The sequence below is a fragment of the Prionailurus bengalensis genome, chromosome E4 (assembly GCF_016509475.1).
Source record: "Prionailurus bengalensis isolate Pbe53 chromosome E4, Fcat_Pben_1.1_paternal_pri, whole genome shotgun sequence".
In the NCBI taxonomy this organism is placed as follows: Eukaryota; Metazoa; Chordata; class Mammalia; order Carnivora; family Felidae; genus Prionailurus; species Prionailurus bengalensis.
In genome coordinates this window covers 42266102-42286098 of record NC_057360.1, presented here as the reverse complement: position 1 = coordinate 42286098, position 19997 = coordinate 42266102, and the positions used below count along the sequence as shown (strand labels likewise).

Here is a 19997-nt window from a genome sequence, read left to right as displayed (position 1 = left end):
TGAAATCGTCCAGCCCTATCCCAAGCCCAAATTCATCTTTCATCCTCCCTGGCTCAACCTCACTGTCCGCCGCTGGACACCGCTGGGGAAAAGGAGGTCGAAGCCTTTTGTGTCTAACTCCTCTGGGGCGCTTTTGCCCTTGGTGTAACCCAACCCGGCTCTCCCAGAGACTGCCGGCAACAGGTTTTACCCAGTGGCTTGCCGCCCCCTAGCGTCTAGCATGGGTACTAGCGCCAAGCAAGCGGACTTCACAGGCACGATGAATTGAATACTTTTCCGAGGAGAAACGCGGATTCCAACTCTTGCCACACCCCCACCAGGCCAGGCAAGGAACCCGGGGAGCCCGAGATCCCAGTCCACTCTACAGTCTGAGTTCTGCGGAGGACTTGGAAGCAGTTACACTCAGCCTCAGGGCGCGCGGGAGTGGGGGGCTTTGGCTGGGTCAGGTGGGCGTTGCCTTCGCCAGGTGGGCGGAGCGTGTGCCCGGGGCTGGTGTCCTCTGGGAAGATCCAGGAGAAGGGAGCCTGCGACTTTAAGCAGCCGTTTGGGTGGGGAGGGGGGGAGAGGTGGGGTTTGGAGAGCGGAGGGAGTTAATGATTTACCAGAGGCCCGTTTCACAATTTCCCAAGGGTCAGCTTGCCTGGAGCACGCACTAGCGCGATCCTCCCTGCTCCTCTCCCCTTGGCAGCTTCGACCCGGAAGGCCCCCCAGGCAGCCTGCGGCATGATCTCCATCACCGAATGGCAGAGTGAGTGGGGGGGCCGGTGCCGTGGAGGGGGCTGGGCTGGAAGGGAGGATCCAGCCTGGGGCGGAGGGAGACGCCGCCCCTCCCAGCCAGGATCTCTCTCTGGGCAGCAGGGAAGGCGACCTCTGGAGCCGGTGGCCGGCAGGTGCTGTGCTGGCATCCTCCGGGCAGCGGGGCCAGGACCGGGTGTGGCTCCTCTGCCTCCCCATGGGGGGAGGGTTGCTCAGGACCCCCGCGTAGCCAGAGGTTGGTGCCTTGGGGGGGGGGGGGCGGCAAGTTCACCCCCCCCCCCCCGTGCTGTTCCCTTTCCCATCATGGTTCTTAGACCCGGGATGCCGCCAAGGGGGACTCAGGAGGCCTCTGCCCATTCAGACATTTTCCGCACAAACTCTCAGCGTCTCCTGTGGTCTTGGCACGCTTCTTCTTCTTCTAAATTTCATGTTTCTCTTTTATTTTTTGAAGTCAACTCTACCAAACGTGGGGCTCGAACTCATGACCCCGAGATCAAGAGTCGCCCGCTCCACAGACTGAGCCAGCCAGGCACTCCACCTTGGGTTTCTTCTTACCAAAAACTAAACTCCACGCCTGTCCCCAAATTACCATACCATCACTCCTAAATATGGTTTTTTTTTTTTAAGTTTATTTATTTCGAGACAGAGAGAGAGAATGAGTGGAGGAGGGGCAGGGAGAGAGGGGAACAGAGGATCCAAAACGGACTCTGTGCTGACAGCCCCACGCCAGGCTTGAACTCACAAATCACAAGATCGTGACCTGAGCTGAAATCCCAAGCTTAACCGACTGAGCCACCCAGGTGCCCCACTCCTAAATATCCTTCTCTTCCTTTGCAGGGAGAGGGAAGGGAGATAGTCCACAGGTGTGGGAGGGGCAGGGAGAACTGTGATTTAAAGCCTCTGAGCCCAGGATCTCATCTGTGAACTGGAGATAATATTCATTCACTGAACAAATTTGTCCCCACTCTGTGCCAAGCATTGTGTTGGGCATAGAGTATACAATAGTATACTGAAATGGAACAGACCTTTTCCTGCTTACAAGCTAGGGTGGGGAAACAGGGAATTAACAGATCAAGAAATAAGTATGTAGTATGTCAGATGGTGATGGGTCCTCTGGACAAAAATAAAATAGAGTAGGGAGGCTAGGGAGAGTGAGTTAAGAGGGGTTACTGCGTTGTATAGTGTGGTTAGGGAAGGCTTCCTTTTATACAGAGAAGCAAGGAAGCAAAGCTATGCAATGATCTGGAGGGGAAATTTTTCCAGGAGCGGGAATAGCCCGTGCAAAGGCCCTGAGGCATTAGCATACTTAGCGTGTGGTGTGGCTGCAGCAAAGTGAGTAAAGGGGAGGGTGGGAGGAGTTTAGGTCTGGGAGGTCACCGAACAATGAGGCTGTGTAAGAACTTTGGTTTTATCTCCACAAGATGGGAAATGACTGGAGGGTTTTGTACAAAGGAGTGAGTGATATGATATAGATACATTTTTATTTTTTTAAGCTTTTTTTTAAAGATTTATTTATTTTTGAGAGAGAGTGCCAGCTGGGAAGGGGCAGAGGGAGAGGGAGACACAGAATCTGAAGCAGGCTCCAGGCTCTGAACAAGCGTTCAGCATAGAGCCTGACGTGGGGCTCGAACCCACGAACCGTGAGATCATGACCTGAGCTGAAGTCGTTCAACCGACTGAGCCACCCAGGCGCCCTTTAAAAAATTTTTTTTAAATGTTTATTTATTTTTGAGAGAGAGACAGACAGAGTGTGAGCAGAGGAGGGGCAGAGAGAGAGGGAGACACAGAATCCAAAGTAGGCTCCAGGCTCCGAGCTGTCAGCACAGAGACGGACGCAGGGCCCAAACCCACTAACCGCGAGATCATGACCTGAGCCGAAGTGGGATGCTTAACCAGCTGAGCCACCCAGGCGCCCCAATTTGTGTAAATTTATCTTAATTTTATATTTTTAATTTACATCCAAATTAGTTAGCATCCGTGCAACAATGATTTCAGGAGTAGATTCCTTAGTGCCCCTTACCCATTTAGCCCGTCCCCCCCCCCACAAGCCCTCATTTGTTCTCCATATTTAAGAGTCTCTTCTGTTTCGTCCCCCTCCCTGTTTTTATATTATTTTTGCTTCCCTTCCCTTATGTTCATCTGTTTTGTCTCTTAAATTCCTCCTATGAGTGAAGTCGTGCGATATTTGTCTGCCTCTGACTAATTTTGCTTTGCGCAATACCCTCTAGTTCCAGCCACGTGGTTGCAAATGGCACGATTTCCTTCTTTTTTGATTGCCGAGTAATACTCCAGTGTATAATTTATGTACATTTTTAAAAGATCGCTCCGGGTGCCGGATTGCAAACAGACTGTGGAGGTGTGCGGTCAGCCACAGGGGCACAGTTCCGAGGTGAGAGATGGTAGAAGCCGTGAGGGCGGTGGCAGTGAAGTGGTGGAAAGTGGTCAAGGCTTGGTCAGCTTTGAGGAAACTGCTGGAAGGATTTGCTGGTGGGCTTGATGTGGGCATGAGAGAAAGAAGTCGAGAATCCCACCAGTATTTTCAGCCTGAGCGATTAGATGGGTCGATTTGGGTTTTGGACATGTCGGGTTTGCTGTGTTAGTAGACATCCAGGTAAGCTGTCAAACAGGCAGTCAGGTATAGGAGTCTGGAGTTCAAGGCTGAGCGCCGAGTTAGAGACATTTGGGAGTTGCCAGCATATAGACGGTATTTAAGACCACGAGTGCATGAGGTCGCCTAGGGCACAGTTTCTCAGCTTCCCCACTGCTGACATTTGGGGGCAGGACAATTCTTTGTCGTGCGGGTCTGTCCTTGCTGCTGGTATGTCCTCCTCCCATCTGTGACCCTGAAAAATGTGTGCAGACATTGCCAAATGTCCCCTGGGGAACAAAATCACCCCTGCCCGTCCATCCCTTGGGTTGAGAACTGCTGACTTAGGGAATAAAAATAGAGAAGGGAGCTGACCCCTGACTCTGGTGGCAAGCCAACATTTTATTAAACCAAAGTGTGGGAAGTCCGCAATGAGAGAGAGAGAGAGATGAGGGAACCAGATTTAGGCCAGGTAATGGTGAGTGGACCAGGTTGCCCTCCGGAACCTTACGACTAAAAGGATGCGTATGCCTTAGGCAGATAATGTGGGAGGAAGCCTATATACAAAGGCCTTGAGGAAGGAAGGCTCAGAGACACAGTGATGAAAAGGGAAGGAGGGAAGGAGGGAAGGAAGGAAGGAAGGAAGGAAGGAAGGAAGGAAGGAAGGGAAAGAAGAGATGAATGGAAGAAGAAGGGGTCAGGGAGGGAGGAAGGGAGGGGAGAAGGGAGAAAAAGAGGAAGAAAGGAAAGGAGGGAGGGAGGGAGGAAGGAAGGAAAGAAGGAGGGGGGAGGGAGGAAGGGAAGAAGAGAAGAAGAAGGGGGGAGGGAGGAAAAGAAGAAAGAGGGAGGGAGGAAGGAAGGAAAGAAGAGAGGAAGGAAGGGAGGGAAGAAGGAGGGAGAGGGAGCAAGGGAGGAAGGGTAATGTGGTTAGAGTATGATAGGCAAGGGGGATGGTGGCAGGAGGAAGATGAACAGGCAAGTGGAGACCGCACCATGCAGAGCCTGTAAGCCAAGGTGTGGCTCAGGGGACACTTGTAGCCTAAGCCCAGTGGGAAGCCACGAAGGGTCCCGAGCGGTGCGCTAATATGATTGGGCTGTATGCTTTCTAAGGCCCCTGAGTGCTGTGTGGGGAAGGGCCGAGAAGCGGGGGACTGAAGTAGGGGACAAACTGGAGAGTGTTGTAGGAGTCCAGGAAAGAGATGACGGTGGCTTGGAATTTAGCGGTAAAGGTGGAGGGAAAGGCACCCCTTTCAAGATAGCTTAGGCAAGAAGAAGCAGTAAAACTTAGCTGTGGGCCGAACAGGAGGGATGGCGAGAGCAGTGAGGGGGTCTCGGCATGGCTCTCGGGCTTCCGCCTCAAGCTGCTGGCTGGGGCGGGAGGGGGGGAGGGACATTTTTATTCATTTGGGGAAAACCAAGGGAGGAAGCCCTGTTGCTCCGCCTGGACCTGTGGAGTTCCAGAGGCCCTGGAGGGAGAGCGCCAAGCTGGGATGCCAAGCCGGCAGCTGGGTGTGAGTTTGGCAGCTCAAAGAGAGGCATGGGCCGGAAAGAGAAATATCGATGCTGTCAGCACACAAGTGATATTTAAAGACGTGGGAATGCATGTGAAATAGAATGAAAAGAGAAGCGAGCTCGGGCTGAAGCCCCGAGCAACTGAAACCCCCAGAGGAAGAGAGAGGAGGAGGAGCTGGCAAAGGAGACTGGGACGGAGTGGTGGGAACAGCAGGATGAGAAGCGAGAACACGGTGTCACGGTGTCACGGAAGCCAAGGGAGGGTGTTTTGAGAAGGGAGCGGCCAACCACTGACAGATGAGGGCCGACACCCACCTGGATGGATGGCTGTCGGATCTGGGAACAGGGACATCATGGACGGCCGGAGCAAGAGCCACTCCTGTGGAGGGGTCTGGGGGCAGAAGCAGACTGGACGGGTTGGTTAAAGGCACATCTTCTAGAGCCAGACGACTGGGGGCAGACGTTGGGTCTGCCAGCTACTGGCTGCGTCCCGCTGGGCAAGTGACTCAACCTCTCCGCGTTTCTATTCTGTTTGTGACGTGGGGCCAACAGTGCAGTAGGGTTTCCTACATAACCCACTTCATAGGCAGCGATGAAAATGAATGAGTGAATGCGTGTGAATATATGTGAGTGAATGAGTGAATATGGGTGAAGTGCTTAGACTGTGCCTGGCCCAGGGTGGTCATGAGTGTTAGCAGTTTTCACTAGGAATCGCTGTTGGTTAATTTTGAAAGTGAAGAAAGGCTCTTTCTCTTCTTTCCCTCCTTCCTATTCCTAGTCCTGATTTAGTCTTAAAGCTGTCAGCTGGGAGGGAGAGGGTGCCACCAGGGCAGGGTGAGGAGGGCATCCTGGCAGGGTCGGGGTGGGGGGCTGGAGAGTAACTTTGTAATGGGTGGGGGTGGGGGGGTCCCGCTTGATTTAGGGGGACACCACCTAAATCAAGGGATTGAAGAAACATCAACTCTGGCGGGTCTCCAGCAGGGGGAGCGCTGCCCCATCTGTGTGGCTCATGGGGACGTTGGCTGCAGGTACTTCTGTCACTCCTGGTGACATGCCCCATCTCCCGCCCCCTCGGCCACCTCGCTTGCTGCCCCGAGGAGAACTTCAAGAGCAGCCCCCTGTTGGTAGCAACTGAAATCGCTAAGCTCCTGGGAGCGAGAGGCAAAGAAAGGTCTGAGGTTTATGTATGAGAAACAGAGTTTCTGACCCTTTTCAGTGAGGTTTTGTGTCCACAGTGCAGTTTCCCCCTGGGCGCCGGAAGCAGCAAGCATGGCCCTTAAGGAAGGCTGCCCCCAGTGCAGGAAAATTCTGGAACTGTACCAGCTCTTGAGGAAAGACATGGAACAAGTTGGAAAAGTGATAACTCTCCAGGCCAGTAAATCATTGTTGCAGGAGCGGGGAGAACATAGCGTGAATTCAAGAAACTTATGCTGTGTCTGCAAAGTGAGTGAGAGGGTCTTCTTAAGTGTTTGCAGGATGGACATACGGATGTTTTAACACAACAAAATGAAAACCCAATAAGATATTCACACCATTTCTATACAAAAACATCTACTAAAGGAGATGGAAGGGAAGGGTGTATCATCAGAATTGGAATCAATGACATTTTAATGGTAGGAGACAAGTGCCTATACGTCACCGAGGTTTGTCAGAAACGGAAGGAATCGGCCACTAGTAGGAGATGCATTCTGGGCAGCTGGATGTGTCGAGAGAGAGGGTGTCGCCTTGGGTCCTCACAAAATCCAGCTCTGCCAAATGGGAGACCCAGTGAGACTGGCATTTTTTTCTGTACCGTGAGTTAAATGAGGTTTTGGTCTCGTTTGTATTTTAAAGTAATCTCTGCCCCCAACGTGGGGCTCAAACTCACAACCCTGAGATCAAGAGTCACATGCTCTACTCACGGAGCCAGCCAGACATCCCTCCTCTTATCTCTATGTTTAGTGATTCTTTTAAAGAAGTCTTTTGGCCTTATTTCTATACTGAACCTGACCCTACTCCTCTTAAGTTCACTATGGTAAAAGATTATGAAAAATGACCTGATGATGATAGCGTTGTTTGATTTTCTTTCCCTTGTAAACAGAACATAGCCAATAAGTCTAGTCTCAAAGACTTTGTTTTTGTTTTGTTTTTACAGTTCTGCCTCGAAACAACCAGACTCTTAACAACATTTTATAACAGACTTTTAACAACATTTTATAACTATCTCTAAAAGTATGGCAGTAATACAAATTTCATAGGTATTATAGGGTCCCATTCTAAGATGTTAGTTAGCAAGTCCAGTAAAATTTTTCCCTTTAAAAATTATCTTTATGTTTCTTTAAAAAAAAAAATTAAGGGACATCTGGGTGGCTCACCCAGTTAAGCATCCAGCTCTTGATTTCGGCTCAAGTCATGATTTCATGGTCTGTGGGTTCGAGCCCCACATCAGGTTCTGTGCTGACAGCACAGAGCCTGCTTGGAATTCTCTCTCTCTCTCTCTCTCTCTCTTTCTCTCTCTTTCTCTCCCCTCCCCCACTTGCACATGTGCATGCCCTCTCTCTCTCAAAGTAAATACACTTTTCAAAAATTAAGCCACCTTCAATTTCTAAAAAATTAAGCCATTTTTTAAAGTTTATTTTTTCAGTAACCTCTACACCCAACTTGGGGCTCAAACTCACGACCCCAGGATCAAGAGTTCTATGCCCTTCCACCTGAGCCAGGCAGGTGCTCCTAAAAATGAAGCCATTTTAAATAAAGTTACACATGTTGTCGTTGAGAAAGTCTTGCCATATCCCCATCTACCACATAATTTACAATAAAAAGAAAAGGCATTCTAAATATATGAAATAGATAAAGTATGTCGCAGAACTACAGCGTAAACTCGAAGTGTCACATCACCAGTAATTTTTTCAAAGGAAGCAACGTGGTTCCATTTATAATACCATCAAATAGAAGAAAATTACAGGGCGCCTAGGTGGCTCAGTCGGTTAAGCATCCAACTTCAGCAGGTCATGATCACGTGGTTCATGGGTTCAAGACCCTTGTTGGGCTCTGTGCTTATGGCTCAGAGCCTGGAGCCTGGTTCAGATTCTGTGTCTCCCTCTCTCTCTGCCCCTTCCCTGCTCACATTCTCTCTCTCTCTGTCTCTCTCTCTCTCTCTCCCTCTCTCCCCCTCTCCCTCCTGCCCTCCCTCTGTCCCTCCTTCAAAAATAAATAAATGCTTAAGAATTTTTTTAAAAAAGAATAAATACTTAGGAACAAACTTAACCAAGGAGGCAAGAGTCTTACTGAAAAATACTGAGTGTTGCTGATGGAAGTTTTAAGACACAAATAAATAGACATCTTCTGTTTATGGGTTGGAGGATTTAATATTGTTAAGATGTCAATGCTCCCCAAAGCAATCTACAGATTCAGTGTGATCTCTATCAAAATCCCAATGGCGTTTCTTGTGGAAACAGAAAAGTCCATCCTAAAATGCATATGGAACCTTCAGGGATCTCAAAGAGCGAAAGCAATCTTAAAAAAGAACAGAATTGGAGGTCTCACACTTCCTGGTTTCAAAACTTTTAAGAAAACTACAGTGATCAGAACAGTGTGGGACTAGCATAGAAACGGACACATAAACCAAAGGGATAGAACAGAAAGCCCAGAAGTAAACCCAGATACAGAGGTCAAGTGATTTTCAGCAAGGGTGACAAGACCATTCAGTGAGGAAATGACAGTCTTTTCAACAAACGACGTTGGGCAAACTGGACATCCGTGTGCAAAAGAATGAAGTTGAACCTGTACTTTATACCATCTGCAAGAATTAACTCAAAGTTTATCTTAACTCAAAGTAAGGGCTAAAACTATAAAGCTCTTAAAGAAAACTTAGGAGAAATGCTTCATGACACTGAAATTGACAATGATTTCTTGGATATAATAACAAAAATATAGGCAACGAAGGAAAAAGTAGTTAAATTGGAGTGTATCGAGATTGAAAACTTCCCTGCATCAAAGGACACAATCAACAGAGTGATTTCTCCTATGGGAGAAATATCTGCAAACCATATGTCTGATGAGGGGTTAATATCCAGCATATATAAAGAACTCCTACAACTCAACAACAACAACAACTCCAACCTGTTAAAATGGGCAAAGGACTTGAATGGACATTTCTCTAAAGAAGATCTACAAACGGCCAACAAGCACATGAAAAGATGTTCAAGGGGCGCCTGGGCAGCTCGGTCGGTTAGGCGTCTGACTCTTGATTCCAGCTCAGGTCATGATCTCACGGTTGGTGAGTTTGAGCCCCGTGCCAGGCTCTGCGCTGACAGCACAGAACCTGCTTGGGGTTCTCTCTCCCTCTCACTCTACCCCGCTCCTGATCATTCTCTCTCTCTCTTTCTCTCTCTCTCTCTCTCTCTGCCTCTCAAAAATTAATTCGTTTAAAAAAGAAAAGATGTTCACGATCACCGATCATCAGGGAAATGCCAACCAAACCACAATGAGATACCACCTCCCACTTATTAAGATGGATGTTATCAAAAAGAAGACAAACAAAACAAAACAAAACAAAACAAAACCGAAAATAACAAGCGTTGGTGAGGATGCATAGAAATTGGAACCCTTGGACCCTCGTACTGGGAATGTCAAATGCAGCTGCTGTGGAAAACAGTGTGGCGCTCCCTCAAAACCTTACAAACAGAACTACCCTATCATCTAGCATCATCTATAAACCCACTGCTGGGTATATACTCCAGAAGAAATGGAGGCAGAGTCTCGAAGAGATCTTTGTTCACCCATGGTCACACCACCATTATTCCCAGTAGCCAAAAGGTGGAAACCACCCAAGTTCCACCCACAGATGAGTAGATAAACAACCTGTGTTACATCCATACAATGAACTATCACTCAGCCTTAAACAAGAGGGACATTCGACGAGGGCTGCAGCCCGAATGAACCTTGAGGCCATTATGCCAAGTGAAATAAGCCAGTCACGTGAAAACCCTGTATGACTTCCCATATAGGCCACCTAGTTAGACTCCCAGAACCAGAAAATAGAGTGGAGGTTGCCGGGGGCTGAGAGGGACTGGAGAACGGGGAGTTACTGTTCAATGGGGACAGAGTTTCAGTTGTGACAGATGGAAAGCCCGGGAGGTGGCTGGCGGTGACCATCGCAGAACACTGTGAAGGTACTTCACGCCCCTGGGCGTGTGCGTAGAAATGGCGAAGTTGCTGAATTGTATGTGTATTTCATCACCATTGAAAATGACAGTTTAATTCCATTTAGAAATGAAGCCGCGCAGTGAATGGTCACTGGTGGACTCTCAGAGTGGCAGAGATAAGTAAAATGAACAATTCTGTGGGCTGCAGAGGGTTTCGGGAAAAGGGGAACTTCATATCCTGCTCTTGTGACAACTCCTCCTGAGGGGAGCAATCTGGAAGATACATCAAAATGTCAGAGATGTAGCCCCTTGACCAAACAAGGGGCTCCTTAATATCCTGCCCTTCTGTGCTGTGCTCACTGGCCCTCAGCAAACGCCTGCAGCTTCAAAGGTTGCCCTGGGACACGAAGCAAAAAGACACACTACAAACCGGGGTGGGGTGCTGGCGGCGTGGGTCCAGAACCTGGCACAGAACTGCCCAGTCTCGGGACTGACGCTAGAGGAAGCTGAGGGGCATGTGGTGGGCCACCCAAGGTGCTGTGGCAGGAGGGAGGGTGCAGAGTGGGGCAGCAGGCGTTGGCCAGGTTGCAGACTCCCAGGTGAGCACTGAGCACATTCTTCTATTTTTCCAATTAAGTATGAGAGGTCGCCACCTGAAAGCTGCGGATGGGGCAGTTAGAGGAGGAAGCGCACAGTGTGAAGAATAATCCAGGAGGGCAGGCCTCTTGAGAAATCGAGCAGGACAGCCGGGCGGTTCTAAACTTTTCGGGGCTGGTGGTGGTGAGTGGTCAGTGGTGCCCTTCTGCCTGGGTGTGAGTTGGGCATCAGCAGCTCCCGGCTGCAGGAGGACAGGACCGGAGGGACCCAACCCTGACCATCGTGTAGACAATGTAGCATTTGTAAACAAGGGGAAGCTGAAAATACAAAAGGCAGCGAGGGTAGCACTAGCCGCCTCACAGACCCATGGTGAGGACAGAATGCCACAGCGCCCGGAACGGATCAGGAGCGTGCAGGGGCGAAACATAAATCCGTGCCTGCCCTTCCTTTCCCTTCCCGTCCCATCATTCCCCGTGAGCACGGAAGCTGAGATTCCTGGGTGGAAATGGAGCCGCCCCATCCCCCACCGTCCAGAGGGCAACTGTCCAGTAGCAGTGGGGGAAACTTCCAGCATCCCAACCTGCTCCCCAGAGCCCATCCCACCCCATCCTCCTTGCCCATTGCAGAAATTGGTGTGGGCACCACCGGCTTCGGAATCTTCTTCATCCTCTTTGGAATACTCCTGTACTTTGATTCGGTGCTCCTGGCCTTCGGAAACGTGAGTCCCCAAGCCTGTGTACCCTCCGCCACCAACCTACCTGAGGTCTCAATTGCCAGGAAGATGGGCCCCAAGTTCATTCAGATTGTGCCCATCCAGGGGTCTGCACCAGCAAGCCTGGGCCGGTGAGGGTGGCCGGGGGTGGGCAGCGAGGCCTGCTGGGCGCGGAGAATCCGAGGACGTGGATTCTCATGCCAAAGCTCTGGGTGAGGCCCTGCAGGTACCAAGATGAATGGGCTGCTGTCCCTGCCAGTGGAACGTCCCTGTCTAGGGATAGGGACATAACGTGAACGTCCGTGACTGGGAAGGGAGGCAGGGGCAGCCATAAAGTCGCAATAAGATAAGAACACTTAATCTAGAACAAGATGTCTGGAGGAAGAAAGCACATCCAGCTGGAGAGGGACGAAAAGGAATTTGGAAAGGCAATGGGTGTGGAGGCAGAAGGAACAGCAAGAGAAAAAGTATGAGGAAGGGGAGGAAAGGCATGGAACATGCTGGAAGAAAGCCAGAGAGTTAAATCTGATGGACACCTGGGCACTCCTAAGGGACCATTAGGAGCCAAGCTGAAGATAGTGACGGGGCCAGACAGTGGAGCCCTGATGGCTGGCTATGGCTAGGTATGGCTGCCTCAGTGTTCACCTCCATAAAATGGAGAGACTCTGTCTATGCCGTCTTCCCCGGAAAGTCATATATGAAAAAGTGATTGGGAGCCAAGAAGTTGGGTTGAATTGGGTGAACGGATGGAGACCTTCAAAGTCCTCCTTGTCCATCCTCCTGTCTCGGGGCGGTTCTGCTCCTAACAGAACTCTTCCTGAAGAGGCAGCAAGTCCTGCCCCAGGCCTGGCCCCTGACTCCCCGTTGGTGGGGGGCGGGGGGTGTTGGTGTGTTGGTGCTCATGCTTCTCTCCCTCCCTCCCCCGCAGCTGCTATTCCTGACTGGCCTCTTGCTCATCATCGGCCTGAGGAAGACCTTTTCCTTCTTCTTCCAGAGGCACAAGCTCAAAGGGACCAGCTTCTTCCTGGGGGGTGTGGTCATTGTGCTCCTGCGCTGGCCCCTCCTGGGCATGTTCCTGGAAACCTATGGATTCCTTAGCCTCTTCAAGTGAGTGCGGGTCTCTTTCCCCTGGATGAGCCCACCAGGGCCTCTGAGCAGCTGACATCACCCCGCCAGGTTTGGCCAGCACGACCGACAGGGTATGCAGACACAGGGATGCTATCCCGCGGATGGGAGCCACAGAAGGACTGAAAAGCAGATGGGCATCAGGCAGACACTTGGAAGGTCCCTCCGACAGTAGGACGAAGGACAAATTGGAGGGATTGGCCCATCCACCTGCAAACACTGAGCACCTGCTGTGTGCCCGGCCCTAGGCCTGCCCTTAAGGAGGAGACACAGGGCCTGCCTTCAACTTGAAGAATCCAGCAGGGAGGAGGGGCAGTGAACTAGCATTTGCCTGGCCCCTCATATGCCCCTAGCACGTTCACAGTCGTCACCTCACTTTATCGTCTTTACAACCCACTGCAGGATTGCTCTCTGCAGATGAGGAAACCAGATCTGAGAGGCTGCTCCCCCTCCCCCCCCCCCCCACCGGAGGTCTCATACAAAGTATGCAGAGGATCTGGACTTGATCCAGGCATCCCTGGCTGCTGGCCTCGTGTCCTTCGGCCTGTCCAGTGTCAGCCTGGCCTGCTGAAAGGTGGGGTGGAAGTCAGCGAAGATGTGTGGCCACTGCCAAGGCCAGGGAGGTGTCCAGGGCAGGGAGGGCCTGTCCTGAGACAGGCCGTGGGGACAGGCAAGCTTTAAGAGGAGACTGGGGGCTGCTTAAGGAGAAGAAAGGAAAGGATGTCGGGAAGGTGGGGCTAGAGAGGGAGGATGCCTATTGTCTCTGGGACACGGAGGACAGTGGTGGGATGGAGAAGACGGGCTGGAAGAAGCATGGCCTATGCACTCACCGGAAGGAGCCGGGGCCAGGACCCCGACTTCTCATAAAGCCCTCCGTTTGCCCAGTGCAGCCTTGAAAACACTTTGATTAGCCTGAATGGCCCAGACCTCCTAGACATCATATAATGTAGCTTCGAGAAACTAAATTTTCTCACACGCACTCTGCCACCCACTTGTTTAACATCCAGACATGTCACTATTCAAACAGCCACTTATTCAAACAGTCAAAAACACAAAAAGTACCTACTGCGTGCCAAATACAGAGCCAGGTGGGGGGATGTGGCGCTCAACAGGGAGAAACTTCCCGAGGACCTCGCAACCTAGTCGAGAAGAAAAATTCTGACGACAGTGACCATTTATTGAGGGATTAGAAGGGTGAGTGGGGCCACTGCAGATTCAGTAGCTCGAACCAAATGTAAACCTTGACAAAGACCCCTTGCAACAGCATTGGCGGGGGGGGGGGGGGGGGGCGAGAAAACCAAAATCAGAGCTCTAAGGGACGTCAGAGATGTCGGTGAGCCTCGGGGAAATGAGGCCCCGGGAGAGGAAATAGCTCAGCCAGCATTCAATTGTCTAACCCCCTCGCCTCTCCACACACACAGGGCTCTCCTCCACGCCAACCTCAGTGTTTCCAAGCCCTTTGAACGATGGTGCACATGTTCAAAGCCAGACCTTGCCACGGTGTGTTTGACAAGAGTGGGGAAGCCAAGGGCAAAGGGTGGCTCCACGCGTGGGCACCACGCCGAGGCACCAGGGAAAACACCCATGAGCACGGCCGCCAGCAGCTACCCATGCGGGGGCCCAGGAAATCTGAAGCAGGCAGCACCCACCCAGTCCAGGGAGGAGAAGACAGTAACAATGATACAAACGCTTCTTTTCTTAAAAAATTTGTTTAATGGGAGGGAGAGAATCCCAAGCAGGCTTCGCGCTTTCTCAGCGCAGAGCCCAACATGGGGCTCAAACTCACCGACCGTGAGATCGCGACCCACACCGGATTCTTAAACAACCGAGCCACCCAGGTGCCCCCAAACAAACACTTCTTGAACGTTTCTTTGCGGAAGGCCCTATGGTGTAGATACTATTAACCTCATTTACAGCTGGGAACTGAGATTCAGAGAAGTTGAGGAATTTTGCCCCAAGTTTATACAGCACAAGCAAGTGGCAGAGCCCAGATTTGAACCCAAGGAGCCTGACCCCAGCCCCTTTATTCTTTTTTTTTTTAATTTTTTTTTTTAGTGTTTTATTTATTTTTGAGACAGAGAGAGACAGAGCATGAACAGGGGAGGGTCAGAGAGAGAGGGAGACACAGAATCTGAAGCAGGCTCCAGGCTCTGAGCTGTCAGCACAGAGCCCGACGCGGGGCTCGAACCCACGGACCGTGAGATCATGACCTGAGCCAAAGTCGGATGCTTAACCGACTGAGCCACCCGGGCGCCCCGCAGCCCCTTTATTCTTAACCACTTCGCATGGTTGCCTCCCCAAACCCAGGGGGATGCAGAACCAAGCCTGCACCCAGTGCCCAAGGGCCCGCTTTCTGGGGAACCAAAGCTGGAGCCTTTGGGTGGATCTCGCCCCAGGCCATCGCTGACCCCTCCCCCCACCTCTGCTCCTAGGGGCTTTTTTCCTGTCGTCTTTGGCTTCCTGGGCAATGCCTCTGACATCCCCTTCCTGAGTGCGGTAAGTAGATTATGCATGTGGCTTGGTGATGATGCCATGGGGTGAGGGGCCCTCGTGAGACTGCTGTCCCAGTGCAATGGAGCCTTCCCGTCTCCCCTCAAGCCCCTTTCCCCTCAACTCCTCTCCCCATCCCCACACCTTCTCCATTTGACAAGAGCAGATGAGGAGGGGGCACCCGGGAGCATTGTGCCTAAGGCGTAGGTATTGAGGCAAGTGGCTATTCATAGCTCCTTATTAGAGCCAAAGAAACAGATTCAGAGAGTCTAGGTGACCCAGCCAGAAAGTGCCAGAGATTTCTGGGGAGCTGGCTGAGTCTGGGCCCCAGGCATGGAGAGCATGTGTGACAGCCAGTGACAACAGAATCTGGTGGCCGATCCTGTCCTCTCCTGGAGGCACGCAGGGGGCGGCGGTCCCCAGCCCCTGCCCCTCCCTTTCTCTAAAGCATATTTTCTGACAGAATAGGAGCTGAGAAGCTTAGGGAGGCCCTACAGCCAGCTGGCTCATCCCCGTGGCCCCCTCTCCCGATCTGTACTCAAGGCCCAGCTCTCAAGGCCCGCTCCACAATAACCTAGATATGGAGTGTGCTGCTCACTCTTTGTCTGAAGTAATGATTCTTGGCTCCCACAGCTGTTCCGGAGGCTTCAAGGCACCAGCTCAATGGTCTGAACAGCAGAGACGAGCTCCTTGAACTTGGATCATTGGTTGAGGGGGCTGGAAAGGAAGTGGGGGCTGCCTCCACCCTGCAGTGACTCATCTCCCCATCATCCCCAGCCCTCTCCAAGTCCAGAAGGAAGAACAGAGTTGAATGACTGACCTCAGATTCCAAGTCAACTCAAAAGGCTGTTGACATGGCTGCGGACAGAGATCCGGAGCCCCACCGCGATCAGACTGGGGCTGGTATTACATCCTGCCCTGTATTTATGGGAGGAGAGCGAAGATTAAATCCCCAGGCTGTGAGTGTGTCTGAGACTCAGAGTCACTGTCTCTAGCCTGTCAAGTCCAGTCCCTGACTCAGGGCAGGCCGACACATACAGCATTCCACTGAGCGAGGGGCAGGCCTGCTCTCGTAGCCTATCATTTTTATCCTTGTGGTTAATGGCCCTAATGAGTGAGATAATATGTCTGTAGACCCCTGTTAGTGTAGGCATTAGACCAGTGATGGGTATCAGCCTGCGTGCTGGTGGGAAATGCTACTCAACCATTCATTAGGCGGCTGCCTGCATGGCACACCCTCCAGGTAGCACCTGGGCTCAGAGAGCTTCTCGTCTGAGGGCGGAGACACAGCCTCTGCCTTCAGAGAGCCCAAGCCTGATAGAAGGGATGTTCTCTGTCCTGGGGAGCCCCTCGGCCAAGGGTAAAGAGCGTTCTTGCAGGCCCAGGATGGAGACCAGAGTCCCTTGCAATGCATACATCTAGTAAATACATAGATGCATTTGCATACATAGATGTAGATGTAAATGCATCTACATAGTGTAAATGCATACATCTAGTAAATATCCATGAGGGCCCCCTGTGTCTACACCGAGCACTGGAGTAGATGCTCAGGATGCAAAGAGGAGCCCTGTCGCTGCCTCCAAACACGGCGATTACAAAGCCATGGGATGGTGAGGTGTGGAGGGGAGCCCACGAGCAGCATCTTCAGATGCTGTACTTGCAAATCACCCGTCTGGATTCCCTTGGCACTTCCCAGGTATGCTCACCTTCTAGATTTTCTCTCTTCCGCCCCCTTTCTCCTGCTCCTTCACACTGGGTGTGCTTGTACTTCCTGTCTAGAGGGCAGGGTCCCCCCCTCCCCCTCACATAGTCCATTTCCATGTCATTTGGGGCATAATGGGTCTCCAGCTGAGTGGGTCTGGGGTGTAGGGGGTGAGGAGGATGGAAGGAAGAGTGGGAATCAGAAAGCCAGCCTTGGAGGGCTTCTGGAGGGGGACAAAGAGGCTGCTTTCAGTGCTGAGAGCCAGGCAGTGGGAGACAGCAAACGCTGTGCTCTCTGAGGGGTCTGAGGGCGGGGAGGAGGCAGAGGTGGGCCTATGCCTGGAGACGAGACGTCACCCCAGGCTTTATAAAAGGGACGCGATCAGGGCACTGATGAGGGTGAGCCCTGGAGCCCAGCTCCCCTCTCTCTGCGTGTTCATCAACCCAAGAAGCACCTGGAGACCCACGGAGCTGCCACCCAGCCGGACAGAGCCAAGGTAGGTGCCCGGGGGCATCCACACGTGGAGAGGGGTCTGCCCAGCCCCAGGCAGGCTCCAGAGGTGGGAGCAGGAATTTAGTTCCAAGAACGACAGTTGTAGCCCAGACAGGCAAAGGGGATGCTGATCTTTCCTGATTAGCAGGTTGGCCAGATTATTCTGGGATTAGTCAGTGAATACCCTGACTCAAATTTATGAAACCAGGACCTTGGGGATCCCTTACAGTGGAAGGAATAGGAACAGTGAGTGAGTTCTGGCTGGGATGAGAGGCCACGGGAGCTTTTGGAGGGAGCTAGGGAAGCCCTCAGGGCTCGTGGGCTCCACAGGTCTCCTCCGAGCAGCTCTCCCAACTTCCGGATGGCAAGTACAAACCTAACCCGAGCCCCTTTGCACCCTGCTAGCCCCCTGCACCAAGAACCGGGGGTCACCCCAGGAAGGAAGCCACCTCACTTCAAAAGCTTTCCCACCACACCTGGAATCTTTTACTGATTAGGTACATAGCCTGTGGTGGGGGCACAGAAATTGCCTACAGCAGGTCAACCTCTCCAGGCCCTGTGAAAGCTGATGGTTCTTTTCCAAACAATTCAACTCTACTATGTTCAATGCCCCTGTGCTGCCTGGGTGGGGAGAGGAACGTGCTCAATGCCCCTGTGCTGGCGGGGGGGGGGGGGGGGGGGGGGGGGGGGGTGGTACGTGGGCATGCTCACCTGCCATGGTGGTATCTATAATGGGGAGGAGGCGCTACGGGGTGCCAGGAGCTTGGAAGAAGGTACACTAGCCTTCTAACCATACGCCTGCCCACCCCTCACCTTCCCCACTCACCACACTGCCTGCGCATAGCAGCCGGAATGCTTCATCTGAAATGCAACAGACACGCATTACCCCCTCGGGCTCAGCCTACACTGGGATGAAGGCCCCCGCCCCGTGCCCCTTCTCCAGCCTCACCACAGACAGTCTGTCTCTCCAGGGAAGCTCTGTCGAGGACCTGTGGTCCCTTCCACGCCCGGCCCCTGCTGGCCAGCTCCAGCGCCCCCTGATGGAAATGCCTTCCTTAATCCCGTATTCACGCAGCTGACCAGTGCTCAGAAACAGCCGTGGCGCCACCCCCTGTGGCAAACCCGCCTGCCCCCCATCCAGGATAAGCCCCCACAGCTCTCTGGGTACCCACATGCCGCCAGCCTGTCATTTCTGGTGTTATTTTGAAGTGGTCAGCTAAGACAACTCAACTTCTTGAGCTAGGTTCTTGGGGGAGGAGCTGGGAACAAGCACCCTGTGTCTTAGCACACCTGTGCACTCCTAGCACCTAGCACAGCACCTAGTTCAGGAATCATCTCTGAACTAACCTGGGCTGTGTGCATCCATGGTCTGAAGCCACAAAAGAAATGGTTGACACTGCTCTAATGAACTGATCCTGCCTCTCCTCCATACCCACCCAGGGCTTAAAGCAGGTGCAGAAAACTTGTCTGGATTTCAGAGTGTCACAGCATCAAAGTCTGCAAGGAAAAGCGACTATCTGAGGGGACAGTTGGTGTCCAGTCTGATGCAATGCTCTTACTTCACAGAGAGGCAAAATGGGCCTGAAGTGGGGGTGACTTACATCCCACAGGGAGGGGGGCAGAGCTGGAGCCAGGTTTGAATGTGTTTTCTTTTAATGTTTATTTATTTTTGAAAGAGACAGAGCATGAGCGGGGAAGGGGCAGAGAGACTGGGAGACAGAATCGGAAGCAGGCTCCAGGCTCTGAGCTGTCAGCACAGAGCCTGAGGTAGGGCTCAAATTCATGAACTGCGAGATCATGACCTGAGCCGAAATTGGACACTCAACTGAGCCACCCAGGCGCCTCAGGTTTGAGCGTTCTTGATCCCATTTTCAGGAGTCTTCCTATCTGCCCCGTGTCCAGATCCTGGAGGCTGCAGGGTGGGGGGTGGGGGTGGGGGCAAGAACAAAGGGGTAGACGATGCTAAGCAGCCATTCTTTAGCAGCTGATGGGCGCCAGTGATAGCCCTGCCCCTCCCACGTGCCCCCCTGAACCACGGCAGCTCCAGTGGACACACTTTTTGTCCATCCCTTTGACCTGCCTCCCCATTAGTTTGTCTTTAATCATGCTTGTTGGACAATACCAAAGTGCTGATGACTTTTTTTTTTAATGAGTATTTATTTTGAGAAAGAGAGCACAAGCAGGGGAGGGGCAGAGAGATAGGGAGACAGAATCCCAAGCAGGCTCCAAGCTGCATCAATGCAGGGCTCAATCTCACAAACCATAAGATCATGACTTGAGCTGAAACCAAGAGTTGGATGTTTAATCAACTGAGCCACCCAGGCGCCCCTCCCCCCCCCATGACTTTTTCAAACAGAAATTCAACTTGGGGGCTGCAAGAGCTGGGGTGGGGGTGGGAGGCTGAGAGGGCAAAGGCAAAGGGGGTGAAGTGTGGATCAGGGTACGCAGCTCCCACCCCAGCAGCCGAAACCACGAGGTCAATTGAGTGCATATCCTCTTGGAGCCCACAAAGACTAGAAAAAGGTGGCACTGACCTGATACATCAGGGAAAGTTTTTTCTCTTCCCTGTATTACAGGCAATAAGACAATTTAATGACAGTCCTCAGGTCTGCGAAGGGTTATGAGAGATAATGAGATGATTGCCTCTTTCTTACTTTTCTTCTTGGAAAAGGAAAAGAAGAAAGTCTCTGCTGCAGCAGGAGGGAACTGGGCCAGGTTTGGGAAGTTGCAGTCTAACGGGAGAGTTGGGCCCAGGAAGTGGAGGGTTCTGCAGAACCCGGCGGGGAGCTCCCAGGCTCCAGAGGATGTCTGGACCTCAGTGCCCTCCACTCAGTGAAACTCCTTGCCCTGCTTCGCTTCACCCGTCCCTCCTGGGTGCCACACACGCCCCCCCCCCCC

At 52.2% G+C, this 19997-nt stretch overlaps 1 protein-coding gene across 1 annotated transcript; it reads left to right on the top strand.

The window, feature by feature from the left end:
• Positions 1–594: 594 nt before the first annotated feature.
• GOLT1A (golgi transport 1A) lies at positions 595–15873 on the top strand. The gene is made up of 5 exons (XM_043567888.1): positions 595–748; positions 11205–11296; positions 12219–12397; positions 14848–14911; positions 15539–15873. Exons 1-5 carry the CDS (start codon positions 724–726, stop codon positions 15575–15577), a joined length of 399 nt encoding a protein of 132 aa, XP_043423823.1. The 5' UTR covers positions 595–723; the 3' UTR covers positions 15578–15873.
• The last annotated feature ends 4124 nt before the right edge of the window (positions 15874–19997 follow it).

What these genes read in the sequence shown, in the direction of transcription:
- GOLT1A (XM_043567888.1), top strand. Translation starts at nt 724, where the DNA reads ATGATCTCCATCACCGAATGGCAGA. An exon ending in CTCCATCACCGAATGGCAGA is followed by an intron (nt 749 to 11,204) that starts GTGAGTGGGGGG and finishes TGCCCATTGCAG; the next exon opens with AAATTGGTGTGGGCACCACC. An exon ending in TGCTCCTGGCCTTCGGAAAC is followed by an intron (nt 11,297 to 12,218) that starts GTGAGTCCCCAA and finishes CCTCCCCCGCAG; the next exon opens with CTGCTATTCCTGACTGGCCT.